Raw genomic sequence first — 23,003 nt, 5'->3', positions numbered from 1 at the left:
AGTGTGAGTCGTTGTCTGTCATGTGCCCTGCAATTGACTGCCGACCAGTCTAGGTTATACCCCGCCTCTCGCCCGATGTCAGCTGAGGTAGGCTCCAGCGTACCCCTGCGACCCTAGTAGAAGAGAATTAAGCGGCATAATTATTGAATGAATGAATGAATTATTGATAATGTACCACAGTGCTACATGCTGTTAGCACATCTGCCTTGCAGGAAGAATGTTCTGGCTGGGATGTGGCATTGAGTCTTGTTTTGGGAATTTGCATGTTCCCCCTCTTGTAGGTTCTCACTGAGTACTCAGACATTCCACCGCAGTCTAAAATCATACTGTGTGTGTTTGGTGTCTAGTCTGATTTGGTGCAATAATTTATATTTGTCCTTTGGTGATATTCATGTATTAATGTTTTGGCGCGGGCTGCAGGGTGACCATGTGGTTAGCGCGCAGACCTCACAGCTAGGAGACCCGGGTTCAATTCCACCCTGGGCCATCTCTGTGTGGAGTTTGCATGTTCTCCCTGTGCATGCATGGGTTTTCTCCGGGTACTCCGGTTTCCTCCCACATTCCAAAAACATGCTAGGTTAATTGGCGACTCCAAATTGTCCATAGGTATGAATGTGAGTGTGAATGGTTGTTTGTCTATATGTGCCCTGTGATTGGCTGGCGACCAGTCCAGGGTGTACCCCGCCTCTCGCCCAAAGACATTTGGGATAGGCTCCAGCACCCCTGCGACCCTCGTGAGGAAAAGCGTTAGAAAATGAATGAATGAATAAAAATGGGGCTGCACGGCGGATGAGTGGTTAGCACGCAGGCCTCACACCTAGGAGACCCGAGTTCAATTCCACCCATTTCTGTGTGGAGTTTTCATGTTCTCCCCGTGCATGCGTGGGTTTTCTCCGGGTACTCCGGTTTCCTCCCACATTCCAAAAACATGCTAGGCGACTCCAAATTGTCCATAGGTATGAATGTGAGTGTGAATGGTTGTTTGTCTATATGTGCCCTGTCATTGGCTGGCGACTTGTTCAGGGTGTAGCCCGCCTCTTGCCCGAAGACAGCTGGGATAGGCTCCAGCACCCCTGCAACCTTCGTGAGGATAAGCGGTAGAAAATGAATGAATGAATGAATGTTTTGCCGCTGAATTACAAACTAGCTGCTTAACTTATTAGGTTTATTTGCTTTAGATATGTTGTTATGCATCGCTGGGATAGGCTCCAGCACCCTCCGCGACCCTTGTGAGGAAAAGCGGTCGAAAATGAATGAATGTTGTTATGCAGGTCTGCAGAGGTGGATTTGAATGTATTGCAATTGATATCAAACGGATGAGTGGTAGGATTAAAATAAGCTCTGCTTCTTCCTACTCCTTTTTGGACAACTGTGACTGATTCTATGTGATGTATTCCAATGTAACTTATAGGCATGTTCAAAATAAATGAAACCATTACCATCAACTGCTTGACTGGACCATACAAATGTGTGCATTATGGATTAGAGCTGTTATATTACTCCCATACTGGCCGCTGGATGTCCAACATGGCACATCATGGCTGTCTGAGCAGTTGACATATAGAATTGTCAACAAAGACGTCCTAAGCTATAATAAGATTAGCAACATGCTGAAAGTAAGCAACAGCAGATGAGTCTACATCTGAGAGTGGGAGAGTGTTTACTCACTGGAGGACATCCTTCATTGTTCGTGTTCCAAACCCTCCTCCTGAAATCCGACCAAGGGAATTCCTGTTTAATTTCATGAAGACACAGACTCATGACTCAAGTGCATCATGGCCGTCTAGTGTGTATTGTGGTCTGCTGGGGAGGCAGCACCTCCAAGAAGAACTTCTTTTTAGCTGGATAACTAACAAGTAGGTGTAGTTCTGTGACTGGCATGGTGATTGCTGTAGAGAGCGTACTTGTCAAATTGGTCGCCATCATAGACAATGCCAGCCAAGCTCTTAAAATAAAAACATCACACGGAGCAAGGTCAGGTGAATTGGAAGGTTGTTACACTACGGTGATGTTCTCCTCGGCCATGAACCGCCAGATGCTCAGAGCGTTATGAGGAGGTGCATAGTCGCACTGAGCGAAGGAAGGAAACGCTGCAGGACCTCTGTGGAGACAGACTGATTGATCGCCCCCCCCCCCCCCCCCCCACCCCCCCACCCCCATGTAGCAAGAACTCAACAGTGGATGATCAACATAACTTTGACTGTCTTGCTTTTTTTGGCCTCGGAGACGTTGGACTCCACTAACGCTTAATTTCTGGGTCGTACTCAAAAATCCATGATCCTAATCACCAGAAGCAAGTTTGGTTCAGTTTGGGCCGCACGGCGGACCTCACAGCTAGGAGGACCGGGGTTTGATTCCACCCTCGGCCATCTCTGTGTGGAGTTTGCATGTTCTCCAAAATGTTCCTCCAAAAACATGCTAGGTTAATTGGTGACTCCAAATTGTCCATAGGTATGAATGTGAGTGTGAATGGTTGTTTGTCTATATGTGCCCTGTGATTGGCTGGCGACCAGTCCAGGGTGTACCCCGCCTCTCGCCCGAAGACAGCTGGGATAGGCTCCAGCACCCCTGCAACCCTTGTGCGGATAAGCGGTAGAAAATGAATGAATGAAGAAGAATGGGGCTGCACGGCGGACGAGTGGTTAGCGCGCAGGCCTCACGCCTAGGAGACCCGAGTTCAATTCCACCCATTTCTGTGTGGAGTTTCCATGTTCTCCCCGTGCATGCGTGGGTTTTCTCCGGGTACTCCGGTTTCCTCCGACATTCCAAAAACATGCTAGGTTAATTGGCGACTCCAAATTGTCCATAGGTATGAATGTGAGTGTGAATGGTTGTTTGTCTATATGTGCCCTGTGATTGGCTGGCGACCAGTCCAGGGTGTACCCCACCTCTCGCCCGAAGACAGCTGGGATAGGCCCCAGCACCCCAAGCGACCCTTGTGAGGAAAAAGCAGTAGAAAATGAATGAACGAATGAATGGTTGAGTTTGAAGATCCACGGTGATGTCCTGACACACCTCCATGCGGCGATGCTTCTGATCATCATTCAGGAGCCTTGGAACCATTTTTGCATCAGGCTGTTAGTCCAACTGGTCTGCAAGTCCGAATCTTCATCCACACTGTAACAACACCGCCATGTTATGATCCAAGCTTGTCTGGTACAGGTCTCCTCCATCAAGTGTGCGCTGAGGTTGTTTGCAAACCGGACCAGAATGTACCACGCCTCTTGCCCTGAGTCAGCTGGGGTGGGCTCCAGCTCAGCTGTGCCCTCATGAGGACAAGGGGTATAGAAAATGAATGAAAAAATTATGTAAAAATGTGGAATGTTGACAGGGAATTAATATATTTAATACTTATATAAATAGATAAATAATTAGTAAACACAAAAATAGTAGGATACAATAATCAAATATACACAATAGATGCCATATTAAGTAATGAAATAGAATTTCAGTCATAATAATAGTCATAATATTGCATATGAAACGAAAATTATTCCGATTGACTTAATTTGAAAAAAAAAAGAAAATACGTATATTATTAAAACAGGGATATAATGTATAATGTATTGATACTGCTGTTTGTGTATAAATGTGTAAAGTTGACAGGGAATAAATATAATTAATCCTTATATAGTCAAATAATTAATTAATTAAACACAAAAATAGTAGGATACAATAATCAAATATACACAATAGATGCCATATTAAGTAATGAAATAGAAATTCAGTCATAATAAGTTATAATATTGAATATGAAACGAAAATTATTCAGATTGACTTAATTTAAAAAAATACATATATTATTAAAACAGCAAGATAATGTATTGATACTACTGTTTGTGTATAAATGTGGAAAGTTGACAGGGAATAAATATAATTAATACTTATATAGTCAAATAATGAGATTTAACACAAAAATAGTAGGATGCAATAATCAAATATACACAATAGATGCCATATTAAGTAATAAATATAATTTCAGTCATAATAATAGTTATAATATTGCATAAGAAATGAAAATTATTCCGATTGACTTAATTTAAAAAAAATACATATATTATTAAAACAGCAAGATAATGTATTGATACTACTGTTTGTGTATAAATGTGGAAAGTTGACAGGGAATAAATATAATTAATACTTATATATTCAAATAATAAATTTAACACGAAAATAGTAGGATACAATAATCAAATGTACACAATAGATGCCATATTAAGTAATGAAATAGAATTTCAGTCATAATAATAGTTATAATATTGCATAAGAAAAGAAAATTATTCCGATTGACTTAATTAAAAAAAAATACGTATATTATTAAAAAGGGGATATAATGTATTGATACTACTGTTTGTGTTCGTTTTCTCGTGAGGAATACAGATATTGTTGATCGTATTATTATAAAAAAAAGGGCAATGTTTGAGTGAAAATGTGTCCACGCAGAGAGCACTAAGCACGCCGCCTCGCAGCCTTCCCATCACCGCCTTCACGTCTTCCGCAGCTCCTTGGCGTGCAAAATAGCTGAGATAAGGTGGATATGGTAACCGCTATACAGCTGTGGGTTTTCAACTGCTTTCTTTGCCTTTTGCCGTCTCCACGTTTACTGCATCGCCTCCTGTTTTTTGTGTGTGTGTGTGTGTGTATTGTGTGTCTATTTGTAGCTCCTCTCTGCTGGGATCCTGGTCTGCTAGGGTCTGCAAAGCCGTGCTCGTCGATTCATTCAGAAGCAAATGCATGTGTGACAGACTGTCCACCTTCGCCATTTTAGCACGGCTTAATCCCGAAATGGTAAGTGTGAAAATCTCCCTTGATTTCGACAGTCGACAGAAAAATGATTGCGGAGACAGTGTCATTTTAGTGTGGTTTAAATGTCCATGCACCAGCTCTTTTTTCTTTCTTTCTTTTTTTTTTTTTTTTAACCCAGGGCGTCATTGTTATTGCATCCTCAACAGATCCTCCCCCCTCTCCCCATCCTTGTCAATCTTTGCCTCGGCATGCCAAAGCCATACTGCGCAAACATAACAATATGCCGAGCATATTTATATTAATTAGATTCCAAATACAATGACATGGATCTTTGTTTTCTGCCAAGAGGGAGGTCTTACTCTGGAAAGGCAATTAAGAATTATTGATTTCATATTAGTACTTTCAATGGATACACAATCTTAAACAAATAAGAGTATATTTATAAATATTTGCTGCCCCCCCCCCCTAAGAAAGCTACACATCAGTGAAATGATGTGTACATGATGTGTACACCACGGTTCTGTAACAAAGAGACATGCCTGCCAGACACAGCCGAGCACAAATATTTGTCATGATGGAAAAAAAAAAAAAACATAGCATAAGTCAGAATGGGACTCAAGCCCGCAACCTCTTTTCTTCAGAAAAAAAAAAACCCCACAGTGTCTCTTTGTGGAGAGTGTTCATTTATTGCCATTTGTTATTATTAGACTGCAAATTGCTTTAAAAGCATTTTGTGCACTCGTTGCCTTGGTAACGGAATGGGCTCCCATAAAGACAATTTTCATGGTCAGGTACAATTTAACCATTTTTACGGTACAGGTGGAAGGCTATGTCAAGCTAGTGTTTACATTCACTTGTGTGTGTACAAGATGGACACCATTGGAACCATAATTGGTTCCCGACTTGATCGTGATAAGTGAATTTCCATGATTTTCATTGATAAAATGAATATTTTCATAGTTATGGCATAGAAAATTTGTTTACAATCTTCTAATGTACATTCTGTAACATTATTAGAGCCATCAAGACATGAAATAACACCCATTTAGTCACATTTAGTGTACATTTATGTATCATAGAAAATAAGCCATTAAGGAAGTGACGTTGGGGGTTCAGAGTTGAGTTTTAGCTTATTGTAGTCTATGGTGCATCAGTAACAGTATTATTATTCATATACCAAACAATTACTGACACCTAGTGGCCAATTTTCACAGGTTGTGATCGCAAGTTGTGGTCTTAGTGGCTTATACTGTACTTTTTTTGTGTATTTTTATGCTTAATTTGTGCAAAAAGTATGTACAATTTGCCGAAATGTGCATAAAAAAAACTAATAATTGGCAAATATGGCACGTTTTACTGTAACGTGTATTGTATACAGTTGTATTTGTCTTATTTTGTGCAAAATAAGCATCATGTGTTCATTAAACGATATTAGTTTGAGGAAAGATTTGCTGCCACTATCAGTATTACTAATGAAGTACTGGACGATATCGAATTATCGAATATCGGGAAAAATGCTAATATCGAGCATCTCTAGTTTCATTCTAACCCCTGCACCCTTGAACCGACAAGGCAAAGTTGATATATGCTATACATCAGGGGTGCTCACACTTTTTCAGCATGCGAGCTACTTTTAAAATGACCGAGTCAAAATGATCTACCCACTACAAAAATGCAAAACATCTATTTTCAAATGTATTGAGGATTATTTGTACGTACAATGTATGTTGATGTACCTTACATAACCAAATGAGCCAATATTGCGAAACACACATAATTAACTATTAACATTTTTTGTAATTACCTGAGTTTACTTTGATGACTTGCACTGAATTGAACCAGCCAGGGATGCATAGTCCGGACAGTAGCTGCTGATAGCCAGCCTCACGCACACTTACAAATGTTTATCAGTCATGGATAATATCCGTATCATAATATCCGTATAATATTCCATATCCGTATGGAAGTTATATGTTTTTTGCCTTTTTACTTGGTCCAGTTTTTGCCTTTTTACTTGTTCCAGCTCCTTCACTCATTTTAGTGACCATAAACTTTAGCGAGGGCTTTAAAATCTCGCAATTCGCCGACTAGCTTAGCACTTTGCATCGTTGTTTACGCATGAGCGGTGACCTAAAGGTCAAAATTCAGTTGTCATCTGATTGGTTGTTCTGTATGTCAATCAAGTAACAGGGATGGATGATAGGCTGACATCGTAAGTTCTGCTGCACTTAGAGTGGCTAGCTATTTAGCTTCCTGTGTAGTAGTAGTTGTCAACAATGGTGACATACAGATGGTTTTAAATCGTTTTTTTAATAACGCACCACATTTCACTTTCATTAACAGTCATGAGGTTGTAAACATTTGAAACAGTAATTTGATTAAAAAACAAAAAAAAACATGCATGGAGTGACTTCCTCTTCAGTACAAAGTAAGCCTCAAACAAAAACATTAAATTACTAACCTGGATTCTACAACAAAATGCATCAATTTTATTAATTTGTTACTGTAACTACTGTATAGTCAACACAGCATAAAATATTTGGCCTCTTTTCTTTTGGGCTGGTGCTAAAGAGGAGCCAAATGCTACTGCCCCCTAAAGGGCAACCCTGGAATTACAGCAACCTTACATAATGCTTAATAAAAATACATACATTTATGCAAATGGCTACATACGAAATTAAAAATTATATGAACAACTTGCTGTATGTTAAAAAATACTGAATTATTGCCCATTCTCATGTAAATATGCAAGTAATAGTTAGTTTCGGTTATTAAGTGTGTTCCACTGTGGCATATAGGCTGTTGTTGTTGTTTCCTCTTGACTGCCTCCAAATATGTAAACTAGTTCTACATCTTTGTTGCAACCTGGAGGCTTCATGTACCTCAAGGGTTAGGGATGAAGGGGCAAGCAGTTGTCTTCCTCCCCGTGTCGTCCCCTCTCCTACCATCTATTATTTTGTTCGATATCCGTGGGCCCCATGCTAATTATGTGCTGTGAAACCCTTAGTAGCTTCTAAATGGCCGAGCCAGTCTGTCTGTAGCTAGACTCCTACATCCCCAGAATAATAAACACCTCTCTCCTTTTTCACATGTTCCTTTCGATCTGCAATCCCTTTCTTTTTCTAACCCTCAGTTATTTTTCTTTTTTTTGTTTTTTTTTTTGCATCCCACTTTCCACCTCTACAACTTGCTTCATGTATTGCTCGCTTGCTGTTACATCTCATGTGCATTTTGCTCAGGCCAAATTTGCTGCAGGCATGTAAGGAAGGAAAAATCGGAGAAAACATGCTCTGCAGTCAAAGGGAACCGAACCTTAGCCTATTTCATTACCACAGCGACAACTGTGTGTTGAATTCTTCTTATTTCATTCAGTGCTAGTTATTATAGGCTGTTTGTTCATCTCTGACTCCTGTCAGGGGACCTTTAAATGTCAAATACCTCTTTGTCCAATTAGGCTACATTCTAAAAATAACAATAACAATATCTGAAGCTGCCTTTTTCTACTGTTTCATTTAAAGTAAATGTTTAATTTCTATACATTTGTCTCTTGTCACTGAAGGAATACAAGCGTCAGTTCTTGTTGTCTTGCTTAATGAATTGTTTTGCTAAATCAGTGATTTTTTTTTAAAGCTTTGATAAATGTTGACTGGGCTGTGTTTATATACAATGGTGATGGGTATTGGTTATTTAGATATGTTACTATTTATTTTGAAATGTCCCACAAGTCAACATTTGTACAATTTTGAGACCAATTTAGGAGACCAGGGTTCAATTCCACCCTCGGTCATCTCTGTGTGGAGTTTGCATGTTCTCCCTGTGCATGCGTGGGTTTTCTCCAGTTTCCTCCCACATTCCAAAAACATGCTAGGTTAATTAGCGACTCCAAATTGTCCATAGGTATGAATGTGAGTGTGAATGGTTGTTTGTCTATATGTGGCCTGTGATTGGCTGGCGACCAGTCCAGGGTGTACCCCGCCTCTCGCCCGAAGACAGCTGGGATAGGCTCCAGCACCACCACGACCCTCGTGAGGATTAGCGGTAGAAAATGAATGAATGAATGACTGTTTTAGTGCAATAGTAAATCCAATGCATTATTATATCTTATAGGCTATGTTAGCACAACATACAACGTACATCTCTACCTTTAAGGATAGTCTTACGTGTGTCCAGACACAATCTTTTGTGTTTGTTGATTAATATGTTTGTCACAAAGACATCATTTTGCAGTTTTTTTCAGAGGTGTACTGAAAAGGGACATATTATGTTCCTTTTCGGCCCTTTGTATTGAGTTTTGGACTCCTATAGAGCAGCTACACACAATAACCCGCACAAAAAGCTAGATCTTCCAGAATCTGCACCTATTTCCTTGGATTCCCAAAACGGTCTGTTTTAATTTAGTCCACCCACAACCCGCCTCCGCTGTGATTGGTCCCACTCAGCTACTATAGTTAACATCTTGTACCCAGGCATGCCCATATGAGGAAGTCAGTGTGACATCACAGTGAGCTTGTGTTAGACAAAACTCAGTGAAATCGAGCATTTGGGCATCTTTGGCATCGTTTGACCCGAGAATACAACATTGTAACTACATTTATAGGTCAGAAAAGTGGAAAAACAAAATAGTCGAAATATAAATAGTAGTATTTCCTAAGTCACCTGTTGGGAAGTTTGTGATTTAACCTTGCTTTGAAGTAGGTTCTATTTTATCTATTTATAAATAATACATCTAGCCGACAGTGTATTTCCTGATCCATGATTGCGCTTGTTAAGGAAAATGGATAGCGTCATCAAATTGGTTTGGATGTAATTAATCCATCGTGGCTGATTTGATTCCTACTGAGCCACACAGGTAGATGGATTCACTTGAAGGTTTATGATGCGCTCCATTGACTGTAAAATCTTATCCAAATGTACAATTTCCAAAGTGAATCATGACATGAACCTGCGGAATATAGTCGGTGACGAAATAGAAGCGTTATCACGGCTCGTATGGTGACGTCGTACTGTTGTGTGAGCTCCAGCAGAGCTCCATCATCAACACAAGTAAAACTCTCTCAACAGACATCTTTATAGTCCACTGCACTTGTAATGTTTTTCTCCCCCATTTCCTTTTAGAGAAGGAACTCACTGCAGTGCAGATTAATCAGAGGGATTTAATTAACTTGGCCCCGGCACACACATCAAACTAGCAGACAAGACAGGCTATAAACTCAGCCAATTATCTCTTGCAAGAGTTGAGGGTTGATGTTGTGGAATTGACTGGTTATGGTATTGGGCTCCAAAAAAATGAGACTGCAAATGGTTTACTTGCACCATAGATGACCAACAATTGTAAAATTAGAGCTACTGTGTTTTTTTTAAATGTTCATTATGGTCTCAAGTAGCCACAGTCGGGAATGGCAATGAACTCGGGATCCCATGCTGTATCTGATGAAGAAACACTAACTAACCTAAGTAATAATGTAATCTAAGTAATAATTCCCATATTTTTTCTTAGGATAGCTGTGGACAAAAATAGTATTAAATGGAACAAAGAATGTACTAAACAAGTACTAATTGAAAGGATGCAAATCCATCATGGAGAGCAGTTTACTGAGTGATCTCTTGACTGTGGTTGACTCAAAACAACTACAGCTTCAGTCCCATGATATCACCACCCTTCTTAATTAGTTTATTAATCTTTTTAGCGTCCTTGACACTAATGTTGCCCCTCCAGCAGAGAACAGCAAAGTAAATAGCACTTATGACCACAGACTGGCAGAAGTTATACCAGTGATCACAAACTTTTTGGACCAAGATCCCTGGTCTTGGCTGTGAACCTAGGCACGGTCGACCGGACGAGACCCAAAGATCGACTGGTCTTGCGATCGATGGGTTGGCAAACCTCGGTCTAATTCGTCCTGCTCATTTTGTTCTTGTACACTCTGTTAGTACTCAAGTCCAGTCCAATGTTCATGTATACTTTTAAGTACTTTGTACTACACTACTTCCAGAATAGTAAAGGACTTAGGGCTGGTTGACTGAACAAGACCCAAAGATCGACTGGTCCATTGCGATCAATGGGTTGGCAAACCTGGGTCTTATTCGTCCGGCTCATTCATTTTGTTCTTGTACACTCGATTAGTACTCAAGTCCAGTCCAATGTTCATGTATACTTTTAAGTACTTTGTACTACACTACTTCCAGAATAGTAAAGGGCTTAAGGGCTGGTCGACCGGACGAGACCCAAAGATCGAGTGGTCGATCGCGATCGATGGGTTGGCAAACCTCGGTCTAATTCGTCCGGCTCATTTTGTTCTTGTACACTCTGTTAGTACTCAAGTCCAATCCAATGTTCATGTGTACTTTTAAGTACTTTGTACTACACTACTTCCAGAATAGTAAAGGGTTTAGGGCTGGTCGACCAGACGAGACCCAAAGGTCGATCGCGATCGATGGGTTGGCAAACCTCGGTCTAATTCGTCCGGCTCATTCCGTTCTTGTACACTCTGTTAGTACTCAAGTCCAGTCCAATGTCCATGTGTACTTTTAAGTACTTTGTACTACACTACTTCCAGAATAGTAAAGGGCTTAGGGCTGGTCGACCAGATGAGACCCAAAGACCGACTGGTCGATCGCGATCGATGGATTGGTAAACCTTGGTCTAATTCGTCCGGCTCATTTTGTTCTTGTACACTCTGTTAGTACTCAAGTCCAATCCAATGTTCATGTGTACTTTTAAGTACTTTGTACTACACTACTTCCAGAATAGTAAAGGGCTTAGGGCTGGTCGACCGGACGAGACTCAAAGATCGACTGGTCGATTGCGATCGATGGGTTGGCAAACCTCGGTCTAATTCGTCCTGCTCATTTTGTTCTTGTACACTCTGTTAGTACTCAAGTCCAGTCCAATGTTCATGTGTACTTTTAAGTACTTCCAAAATAGTAAAGGGCTTAGGGCTGGTCCATGTCCTCCTAAAGTCATAAGCTCTTTGGTTTTGTCAATGTTTAGGACCAGTGATTCCCAACCAGGTATACGCATACCCCTAGTGGTACGCAGGCGAATTGCAGGGGGTATAATACATTATTTCCAAAATGATACGTCAACGTTTAGCCAGATATTAAAATAGAACTAGTTTCCCCAAGAGACAATAACCTGTCATCAGATGTGTTACATTTAGGGATGCTCAAATAAACGCTTTTCAAAGCCGAAAACTGATCGGCATGCGGCGACAAGTACGATATGTGTCCTGTATCACATAGGGTTGCCAACAAAATGATGTGTGTTCGTATTGAGCATGACACACGCTACGCCAATTGATGCCAACGTGTTTCCGTTGGACTATTCTTGCAACTTTGTTTACACATTTTGCCTAGCTCTCATTGGCTATCCTTGACATTGGAAGTCTGCCTACTTTATACAACTATGGCGAAAAGCATTGGTATCTTTGGCATATCGATATTTCGATGTTTTTGGCCATGACTGTAGATGACAGCATCAACCACACCAACAAGGGCTCATACGTCAACTACATGGCGTCCAGAGCAGGTTTCTAGGTTTTTAGAACGAGGGTAAATTTGAGATCAGAGGAGGTGGTTTTCTTGGGTTCAGGTACCAAACAGAAGGTTTTCTACAGCACTGGATCTGACCCAGTTTAAGGTCGTGATGCAGGATGCCCAATTGCTGATTGGACCGTGGGACTGATCAGGTTTGGGCCATTTTATGGCTGCTCCTCACCTGGTCAGCTGTCAAAGTAACGCCGGGTGCATGTTAATCCAGAGGTGGAGGAGGAGAAACGGTGTTGAGGAGACGCTCGTAAAGGTGGAGAGGTGTGATAGTGGAAGTGGTGCCAGTGGTTGCCGTGGAGACTAAAGCAAAGTGGAGGAGGCACAGCATGGGGTTGTGAGATAAAACCCGTTTAAAAAAAAAAGCCATTTAGCTCTTTTGCCCTATCCAGTGTTCCCCCCTGCTGGTGATTGCCAACTCTGCAATTTCACACGTGTACAAGTAATGATGACAAATCTTTTTACTGGCTGTTAATCACTTTTGTTTTATTTTTTCAGAACATGGATAAGACACAGCTTCCATCTGTGACAATGATTGTGGGCTGTGGAGTATCTTCACTAACATTGTTGCTGCTCATCATCATCTATGTGTCTGTCTGGAGGTGAGAACGTGAATCATGTTCATATCCTTGCTTTACAGAGACAGGTATACAATATTTACCTTATAAGTCATTGTCATGGTAAAGTCAAAGTGTTCAAATCCTTTAAAAAAGAATCAAAAGTAATATTTCCACTGTCATACTGCCAGAGTTATGTCAAAGTGCTTTGTCTGTGAATGTTGACAGATAGTTTTTCATATAGACTCCAAATCCCGAGGCAATGTCCCTGCATTGTTTTTAAAAGTACTGTACTATAAGTGTATGGACACACAAAATGATGTCTCCATGAAAGTGCCAGGATAAATCAGCGACCTACTGGATGTCCATTTAAGCCAATCGGAGACAGAAGAAAGTTTCTAATAAAGTAAAAAAAATAATGTATCATTTACTTGGAAAAAGGGAATCAAACAGTTGGACTGATGGTGCTGTGGCCTTTCTCTTGATTATTACACTTAAAAAATTTAAAATAAAAAAATTAATAAAAAAATAATAAAAAATAATAAAGTGCATAAATGTATTTCATTAAATAAATTAAATTAAAATAATTAAATTAATAATAATAAAAATAATAAAAATAATAATAATATAATAAAATTACAATAAATTTAATTTAAGAATTTTATTAAATAAATTAAATTACATTTAATTTATTTTATTAAATAAATTTAAAGTGGACTGATGGTGCTGTGGCCTTTCTCTTGATTATTACACTTAAATTAAAATGTAAAATAAAAAAAATTTATTAAAAAATTAATTAAAAATTAATTACATTAAATAAATATATTTTATTAAATAAATTAAATTAAATAAATTAAATTAAATTCATTAAATTAAATTAACGAATAATAATAATAATACTATAATAATTAATAATAAATAATAATAAAATAATAATACTAATAAATAATAAAATAATAATAAATTAAATTAAATAATTTTATTAAATAAATTTAATTTAATTTATTTTATTAAATAAATTTAAAGGGGACTTATTATGCCCCCATTTTTGGTGCGTTGTATTGAGTTATGGACTTCTATAGAGCAGTTGCAAACACCAACTTTTCTGGATCTTACAAATTCTACACCTCTTCCTGCATCCGACCCAAACGGTTTGTTTAATTTACTCCACCTCAAGCACTCCCGAGGACTTCCGGAAACCTAGGTCCGTGTTCACTGAAGCCCATATAAGGAAGTCCGGGTCGCACTGACGTCAGTAGTACTCGGTGTTAGAAAAAAAACTTGATAAAACTGTGCCTGCAGAGCCATCCAAAATTTCTAAAATGTTCTAATTTCCAAATGCGCAAAACAATGCAACAAAAAATAGCCACATCATCATGAAACCAGTGTATTGTATTATGTATTTGAATTATGTCATATCTATTTTTCCATGCAGGTACATTCGGTCTGAACGCTCAGTCATTCTAATCAACTTCTGCCTCTCAATCATTTCCTCCAATGCCCTTATTCTCATTGGACAGACCCAGACACGGAATAAGGTACTACCCAATGGGTTTATACGATGCTGTGTGGTATTGTGATGTCTTCATGATTATCTTTTTTCTTCTTCTTCGTTCAGGTTTTATGCACCGTAATTGCTGCATTTCTTCATTTCTTTTTTCTATCGTCATTCTGCTGGGTCCTGACGGAGGCATGGCAGTCGTACATGGCAGTGACAGGTCGCCTAAGGAATCGGATCATACGCAAGCGGTTTCTCTGTCTTGGCTGGGGTTAGTCTGACTTTTCCTGTCCATCTAATATAGGGGTGTCAAACTCAATCACACAGGGGGGTAAAACTCAAAAACAGTGTATTGTTCTTATTATTTATCCGGAAATTTTCAACACTTGTATATCTCTGCTTATTGAAATGATTAATAATCATTTCTTGTTCTTTTAAACAACATTGGTGAATGAAGCACATCATATCTCATGTCTTATATAAAATAACAGGACGTTGCCCAATTATCCAGGCTGGAAAAATACTACTTAGTATGGTCAAATTTTGAGAAAATGTCTAATTAGCACTGACAATTAGATAAGTAAGTAGCCTACCCAGCTTTGTCTTGGTTCCCTGCGAGTGCAGGGCTGGGATTGGAACATACCAATATAATTGGTTGGGACAAAATACGCTTGCGCACGGCGGTCTGGTGGTTAGTGCGCAGACCTCACAGCTAGGAGACCAGGGTTCAATTCCCACCCTCGGCCATCTCTGTGTGGAGTTTGCATGTTCTCCCCGTGCATGCGTGGGTTTTTTCCGGGTACTCCGGTTTCCTCCCACATTCCAAAAACATGCTAGGTTAATTGGCGACTCCAAATTGTCCATAGGTATGAATGTGAGTGTGAATGGTTGTTTGTCTATATGTGCCCTGTGATTGGCTGGCAACCAGTCCAGGGTGTACCCCGCCTCTCGCCCGAAGACAGCTGGGATAGGCTCCAGCACCCCCTGCGACCCTCGTGAGGAAAAAGCGGTAGAAAATGAATGAATGAATGAAAATACACTTGCTAGCTGGTGAAAGTGTCTTTATGTGGACATACATTTTTTTTTAACTTAATGCGTGTGGATTAATTTTTTTTTTTTTTTTACATCAGAGTGGGGCAAATGTGTAATTTTTTGGTTACGTTGGTTCCTGCTTGAGATTTCTACTTTCCGATAGTCTGCGGATGTACGACTATGGTGGTTTTATGGTTGTTTCAATGCAGTGATTGTTGACAACTTGTTGTCATTCTCTCATTTGTGGGCAAAAGCTACAGTCATTTATTCATTCATTTTCTGGCATTATATGTACTTTTCGAAAATGAAAACACTTTTTTTGTTTACTTTACTTTATTTGCCTTTTATTTAACCTACAAATGTGTCAGATCATTTTGCCTCACATTGTATTAACAGTCATTATATAGTTATGACATTCATTCATTTTCTATCGCTTATCCACACAAGGTTTGCGGGGCGTGCTGGAGCCTATCCCAGCTGTCTTTTGGGGAGAGGCGGGGTACACCCTGGACTGTTCGCCAGCCAATCACAGGGCACATATAGACAAACAACCATTCACACTCACATTCATACCTATGGACAATCAACATACCCGGAGAAATCCCACGAGGAGAACAGGCAAACTCCACACAGAGATGGCCGAGAGTGGAATTGAACTCTGGTCTCCTAGCTGTGTGGCCCGCATGCTAACCACTCGCCACAGTAATTTATGTCATCACAAAAACATCACAATCCTTGAGGTGTGTAACCCGGAAGAGCTGTAGAATGGGCAGATTGACACATTTCCCAGCATGCTTTGCTCTAGTTAAAATGATCACTTTTGACTGTCTTATCCCTCTTTAAGGTGTTATTTTGTAAAGACGGTTTAATAGGTAAAGTTTAGCCGTTTTTAGTTGTGTAGAGTTAGACTTTTTGTCTGAATCCGGCACCCCTATTAATAATGGTAGTGGTAGTGTCCTGCTATATAAAGTCCTTCTTCCACATTTAGAATGAAAATGCCAAGGGAGAAGTTTATACTGGAGGAATTGCTTAATTCCGCTGAATCGCTGTAAGCACTTTGTGTGATAAGGTCCAAGAGTTGGGCCAAGTCAATGCTATTTTCTAAACAGTTCTGCCGGCCTGTTCTGAAATTGCAGCGTGGGCCAGATTTGGCCCCGGGGCCTGAGTTTGACACATATGGTATAATGGTTCTGTTTTGAATGGTTTATCTCATTTATTTGATTTTAATGTCTTTTTTTTCTCTCTCTTAGGTCTCCCTGCATTAGTTGTTGCAATCTCAGTGGGCTTCACCAAGGCAAAGGGCTATGGAACACCCAGCTAGTAAGTATGCTTGTTTATTATTGTGTACTGTAGTGTATATTATGACGATGCAGGAATATTGAAGGCTTGATGTTTCTAGCATATTACCTTCGTCATCCACTCTTATCTTATCCTAGAGTACACATTTCCCCGCTACTTTTACTTTCTTTTTCTTCTTCCACCCCATCACACTACCTTTATCTGCTTGCTCCTCTCTTGTAGCTGCTGGTTGTCTTTGGAAGGAGGTCTTCTCTATGCATTTGTTGGACCCGCTGCCACTGTTGTCTTGGTATTTCTTCTTTCTTCTTTCTCTGCCTTTTACCCTTTTTTAATCTAATTACCTTCAAATGTAATTATTTGTCTTTATTGCAGTTAGGTAATTTTACTAAACCTATTTACTAAACTCTTTTCTTTGAATACATCATGCCAATATTAAGCTGCATCATTATTATTAATCACTAAAGGGGACCTATTATGCTTTTTCCACTTTTCCTGTACTTTAAATGTAGTTAGAATGTTGTATTATTGTGTTAAACGATGCCAAAATTTTAGATAACGAGGTGCGCACATTTGGAAGTGAGACCTGAAAGAAGTTTGAGATGTCTCTGTGTGCTCGTTTTTTTCTAATACCCGCTCTTTGTGACGTCACAGTGTGTCGACAGTGAGTGCAAGCCTTGGGGTGGAATAAATTAAAACACACAGTTTTGGTAATCCAAGGAAATACAACTGGAATAAGTGCAGATTCTGGAAGATCTAGAAAGCTGTCGGGTTATTGTATGTAGCTGCTCTATAGGAGTCTGCAACTTAATACAAAGGGCCGGAAAATGAGCATAATAGGTCCACTTTGAACTCATAGTACACTCACTGAACTGAGGCTAAATTTTTACTGTATATGTAATACAATTAATGCGATTAATTAGAGAGTTACATTTTTTTCTTTTATGGTGTCCTCCACTGGATGCTGGCTTTGGAAGGAATAAAAGTGTAATAAAATGGTGGTAACTAGGGCCGTTAAATTCCAAAAGAGATGATGAAGGGGAGTGTGCAATTGTTCCAGTAATGATGCAGAATTTTTTTTAAATACTTCCAAATGTCATAAAAAAAAAAAAAATCCAACAATCTAGTTTGGCGCCCACTCCCACTACTTCTGCACTATGGGAGTCATAGGACAATGTGACACAGGACACATGGAGGACAGCTCCAGATCAAAGTCACATTAAAAAATACAATACACTAATACTGAAAGTTCTCCCTGCCTTGCACCCCCCCCTGACAGTTCACTGCGCTTCCCCAGGGGCGGTCCACTACACTATTTCAGAATCACTGCGTTAATGTGAGCCCGGCTGACTAATTTTCGATGGTGGTAGACCATGACCTTGTGAGAAATTACTGAAAATCAGTTTAATAACTCTCACAACAATCAATACTTCAATGAAACTTTAACAAAAATTTGTAATAATGTGCTTTTTGGATTTGCAATCATATCATCAGTAGTATATCCTTCCATAATGCAGATTTTTTTCAGGTTTGTACTGTTTACATTACATGAATATGTCATTAGCCCATCCTATTTACAGTCATTATTATTATTATTATTATGATAGTTGGTCCCTACGGTAAGTACAGTCACTAAATACAACCAGTAAAACAATTACCGTATTTTCTGGATTATAAATCGCTCCGGAGTATAAGTTGCACAAGGCCAAAAATGCATAATTAGGTAGAGAAAAACATATATAAGTCGCATTTTTTGCGGGTAATTTATTTTACAAACCACTTGACGAAAACAGACATTACGTCCTCTTGGAAGTTCAAGTTCTAACATTAATAAAATAATATAGAACAGGCTGAATAGGTGTAAAAGAAGAAAAGGTGTCCAGTGTTTATGTAACATAAACAGTTTTTTCATTTATAAGTCGCACAAGGCCAAAAATGCATAATTAGGTAGAAAAAAAACATGCATAAGTCGCACTGGAGTATAAGTCGCATTTTTTGCGGGTAATTTATTTTACAAACTACTTGACCAAAACAGACATTACGTCATCCTGGAAGGCAAGTTCTAACATTAATAAAAGAATATAGATATGCTAGCATATGCTAAGATATGCTAACACAATGGTTATTCAGCTATACTAAAAATAAACATGAACAGAAATGTGACCAGTGTTAATGTAACGTGAATAATTTTTTCAATTATAAGTCGCTTTGGAGTATAAGTCCCAGGAACAGCCAACCTATAAAAAAAAGTGCGATTTATAATCCGGAAAATACTTATGTATTATTCTTTGCTTGCTGCAGTTCATCATCTTGCCATGAACATCATTATTCTTCCAGTAAGAAACGGTCTTTATGTGTATTAATCATGTGCCTCTTCTCTCGGCAGGTTAACATGGTTATTGGGATTCTCGTTTTTAACAAACTGGTGTCCAAAGACGGCATTACTGATATGAAACTAAAGGAGAGGGCGGGGTATGCCTTATACCACACATCCATTTTACACCGTCACCTATAACAAAAGCCTGCTAATGTCGCCCATCAAGGGTCAAATGCAATGACTGTTTTTGGATTCATTAATATTCAAAATTCAATCAATATGCGCCTTAATTGACATCATGGAAAATATTTTTTTTAATAATCTGGCAGATGATGAAATTGACAGTAGTATTTCATTGCTTTCCAAATGTTGTTGCATTGACCTATCGTCGTTTTTTTGTGTGTTGTTGCTGTTTTCGGTGTTAATTCTAATTCTATTTATTTTTCTCCTCTATGGTCATTTCTAGTAAGGGGAAGCAGGGCTTCAAGAAAAGATTTTTGTAGGAAAAATGTTATTTTTTGGGGAATGTTTTGCACCGCAAAAATCAATATAATGAGGGATAAGAGAGCAGGTTTTATTGTTATTTGTTTTTCACTCAATTACATTTTGGCAGAAGATTCTTGCCAGGTATGCTGACATAAAGAGCATGTTGTATTGGCGCTGAGGCCACACCCATATCACTACGTCCTGACTTTATTAGCCGTATAGCCTACTGTACATTGAGGACACTATTTAAGGTGTTCTTTGAGGTTATTGAATTAGCTAATTCATTAAATGCATTTACATTGCAAGTGAAAAAATATTGGCTCCCAACTTAAAAGCAATACCTTTGCCAAATGTTGACAATAATACATTAAAATATATATTTTTTAAAGTCTAATAATTTGATGAATGGGTCTACCTTGAATTTAATGAGCTAAATTTCAAGTGCTGACATGTAACAGATGGAAAAACTGACACAAATAATATTTTTTTTGTTGGTAAAACACTTGATTTTGTAAAAAAAAAAAAAAACTTTCAAAAAACGTTCACCCTGCTCTCCTTTACAAATAGTGGGGGAAATAAGTATTTGATCCTGCTGATTTTGCCCTTCCAAAGATATGAATAATTAGTTCATATGGTAGAATTATTGCAACAGAGAGATACAAATGACATAAAGGTTCTAAATGAAGTTGTATATGATTAAAGGAAATAAGTATTTCATTGCCATGCCAACCAGAAATCATCCTGACCTTCACATATGAAACTTCTTTTAGTTGACATAAGACACGTGTTTAGTCAAAGAACCTAAGGGACAAGATTGTAGACCTGGATTGGGCTATAAGAACATCAGCAATAGAACATTGTTGGCATGATAATTATTCGGAAAGTGAAGAAATAGTTATAATCAAACCAGTTCTGGAAGGATTCACCCAGAATTACAGGAGGATGTAAATTGGCTAATAAACTCCCAAAGACTTGTTGTCACATGAGACCAAAAATTAAGCTCTTTGAAGAACACATCAACATGTGTTGCTAGGCAGATAAATCCTGACGATGACTCCAACAAAATCATCTCGACTGTCAAAGTATGGCGGTTCTAATAGACAGGAAGTCTTCACTGCACTGAAAGGTGGATAAACGAACTGAATGCGTCTTCCATCCCAAAATACCGCAAAGTCAACAAAGTAGTGACTCAAAACGAAGCGTATTAAGATCCTAGCCAGTAAATGGACCGTAACCACATTAAAAATCTGTGAAAACTTTAAGATATACACCGATAGGAGAGTACCTGGAAACGAGTCCTTCGGGATTCCTATATGTCAAGTTTTGCTTGGGTATTAAATACTTACTTTCCTCCATCAAATACTAACCAACATATAACCTTTTAATTATTATTATTATTATTTTTCTGTCTCTTTCTGTTATAATAAACCTACCATGACAATTCTGGACTATTCATGTCTTTGTAAGGAGTTATAAATTCAAATTCAAATGACTATAAATCCCCCCCTAATCGTAGTCGGCGATTCTGGCATTGTTGGTACATTCAAATGTTTTACTATTTCTCTTCTAAAACGATGTAAGATTTTTCCACTGATCTCTCTGTTCGACTGCATCTGTTGTTTCTGTCTGAAATGTCATGTTTGAGTTTGCACAGAATCCCCTCTCTCTCACTCAGGGCTCCTCAATCAGGAACACATCAGCTTCAGAAGCCCCTCCCCATGCCATCAATGATTGGGTAAATTGATTGGATGCCCATCCCATTCTATTCTAAAGACAGTTCCAGCCCCGCCCATTACCACACTTGTTTAATCTTAGATTTTTTTTCATTTAATCTTAGATATTTTGGAATATTTATCTTTTTTTTATTTATCTCAGTTTGTGTACGCTTTACAGAAAACAACATATCGATGCCTTAGTTGGGAAATCGACGACCAAATAGGTTTTATACCATAGAGTAGCACGACCCCGCATGGAATATTGACCTTTGTTAGCTTCAATTATTGAAGATATTGAGCTGTTTTTATGATTCATCTCATTGGCAGATATATTTTTGGAGTACTGTGGTTGCTGTGTTGGCTTCCTGTTGTCTTATGTTTACTCGGTTCGTTGTAGTCCGCATGATGAGATGCTAGTCTTCCAGTTGACTTTGTCCAGTTGGTTACGAGCTTGTGTTCCCGATCGGATAATGACATGATCTCACTAGGGTTCTTGGATAGCGTCGTCCGTGTTGGTTTTGAAGAAATTTGACCCGTAGAAGGCGCCACGTAAGAACTGAAGTGATTTACCGTATAGCGTTGCACGCAAAAATTATCTGACCCCCATGTAAAGAAAACTAGTGCAACAAATTAACAAATTTATTCAAACAGGACAATTAAATATATTTTGTGCATTTTGCAAATACAGTACATTTATCACTGTTTGGCTCAAAAATATAAAAAATATAATATACTACCACTGGCTAGAGTACTGTATGTTACCAATGTTGGTATAAAAGAACAGATTATTTGTTGAATTACCAGGTTATACTGCATAAAAATGTCTTTTCTGGTATTAACGTACATATCCGTGGCATTCTCATCAATTTTTATCCTTGCTGTTGTTATGATAACTTATATATTCAATGACAGCTAATGTTAGTAGTTAAACTTTGTCAAATCGCTATCATTGCCTGACAATACATGACATCACCAGTGTGTGTGTTATTGGAAAGTTAATGGAATATCATTGGAATTTTAAGTGTTACGGTTTGTCAGTGAGTTTGATGCATCGAGATAACGAATCGATATTGTCAAGCGCTACTTTTAACGTTATTTTAGATTTTTTTTTTGGACCTTGTTCAATCCCCAGCATCAGCACATGATGTGATTTTGGTATAGGGGATGTGTAGAAGATGGCTGAGCCCTTCACATTGTCACAAAGTCAGTCATAAGTGGAGGCAGTTGTAAATTCTTCAACATTTTGTTATGTTATTCCTGAAAAGTAAACAACTCGGGAATGTAAATGAAAGTTTGAAAGACCAACCCTACGCCAAAAAACAAAACAAAACATGTATAGTAGATACATTCTTAATACCCATAAAAATGTGTTTTCATACGGCTCACTCACCCACCAAACCCTTGATCAACAATTACAATAATATTAATTTTATTAGATTAGATCCATCCATCGTCTCTATTCAATATGACTCACACAAATATTAAACCTATTTTAAATGATAAAATGTATATCGACTAGGCTGTGTGGAGTTTGCATGTTCTCCCCGTGCATGCGTGGGTTTTCTCCCGGTACTCCGGTTTCCTCCCACATTCCAAAAACATGCTAGGTTAATTGGCGACTCCAAATTGTCCATAGGTATGAATGTGAGTGTGAATGGTTGTTTGTCTATATGTGCCCTGTGATTGGCTGGCGACCAGTCCAGGGTGTACCCCGCCTCTCGCACGAAAACAGCTGGGATAGGCTCCAGCATCCCCCGCTCCAGCCTCCCTTCCCTCGTGAATGAATGAATGTATATCTACTCACCACTAAT

The 23,003-nt window shown here is 38.7% G+C and overlaps 1 protein-coding gene across 10 annotated transcripts in view; it reads left to right on the top strand.

The window, feature by feature from the left end:
* adgrb1a (adhesion G protein-coupled receptor B1a) overlaps positions 1 to 23,003 on the top strand; it is a 119,039-nt gene that overhangs the window by 68,695 nt on the left and 27,341 nt on the right. For 9 of the 10 annotated variants that reach the window (XM_058052772.1, XM_058052773.1, XM_058052777.1 and 6 more), the window contains 7 exons: positions 4,662 to 4,788; positions 12,790 to 12,893; positions 14,284 to 14,386; positions 14,467 to 14,617; positions 16,629 to 16,698; positions 16,900 to 16,966; positions 19,061 to 19,146. In XM_058052772.1, the coding sequence (XP_057908755.1) occupies positions 4,662 to 4,788; positions 12,790 to 12,893; positions 14,284 to 14,386; positions 14,467 to 14,617; positions 16,629 to 16,698; positions 16,900 to 16,966; positions 19,061 to 19,146 (708 nt within the window). Of the gene's footprint in view, positions 1 to 4,661; positions 4,789 to 12,789; positions 12,894 to 14,283; positions 14,387 to 14,466; positions 14,618 to 16,628; positions 16,699 to 16,899; positions 16,967 to 19,060; positions 19,147 to 21,152; positions 21,213 to 23,003 lie in introns of all 10 variants that reach the window. The other variant, XM_058052774.1, reaches the window with a different exon arrangement.

The sequence above is a fragment of the Doryrhamphus excisus genome, chromosome 17, assembly GCF_030265055.1.
Source record: "Doryrhamphus excisus isolate RoL2022-K1 chromosome 17, RoL_Dexc_1.0, whole genome shotgun sequence".
NCBI lineage: Eukaryota > Metazoa > Chordata > Actinopteri > Syngnathiformes > Syngnathidae > Doryrhamphus > Doryrhamphus excisus.
This window is presented reverse-complemented; position numbering and strand designations above follow the sequence as displayed.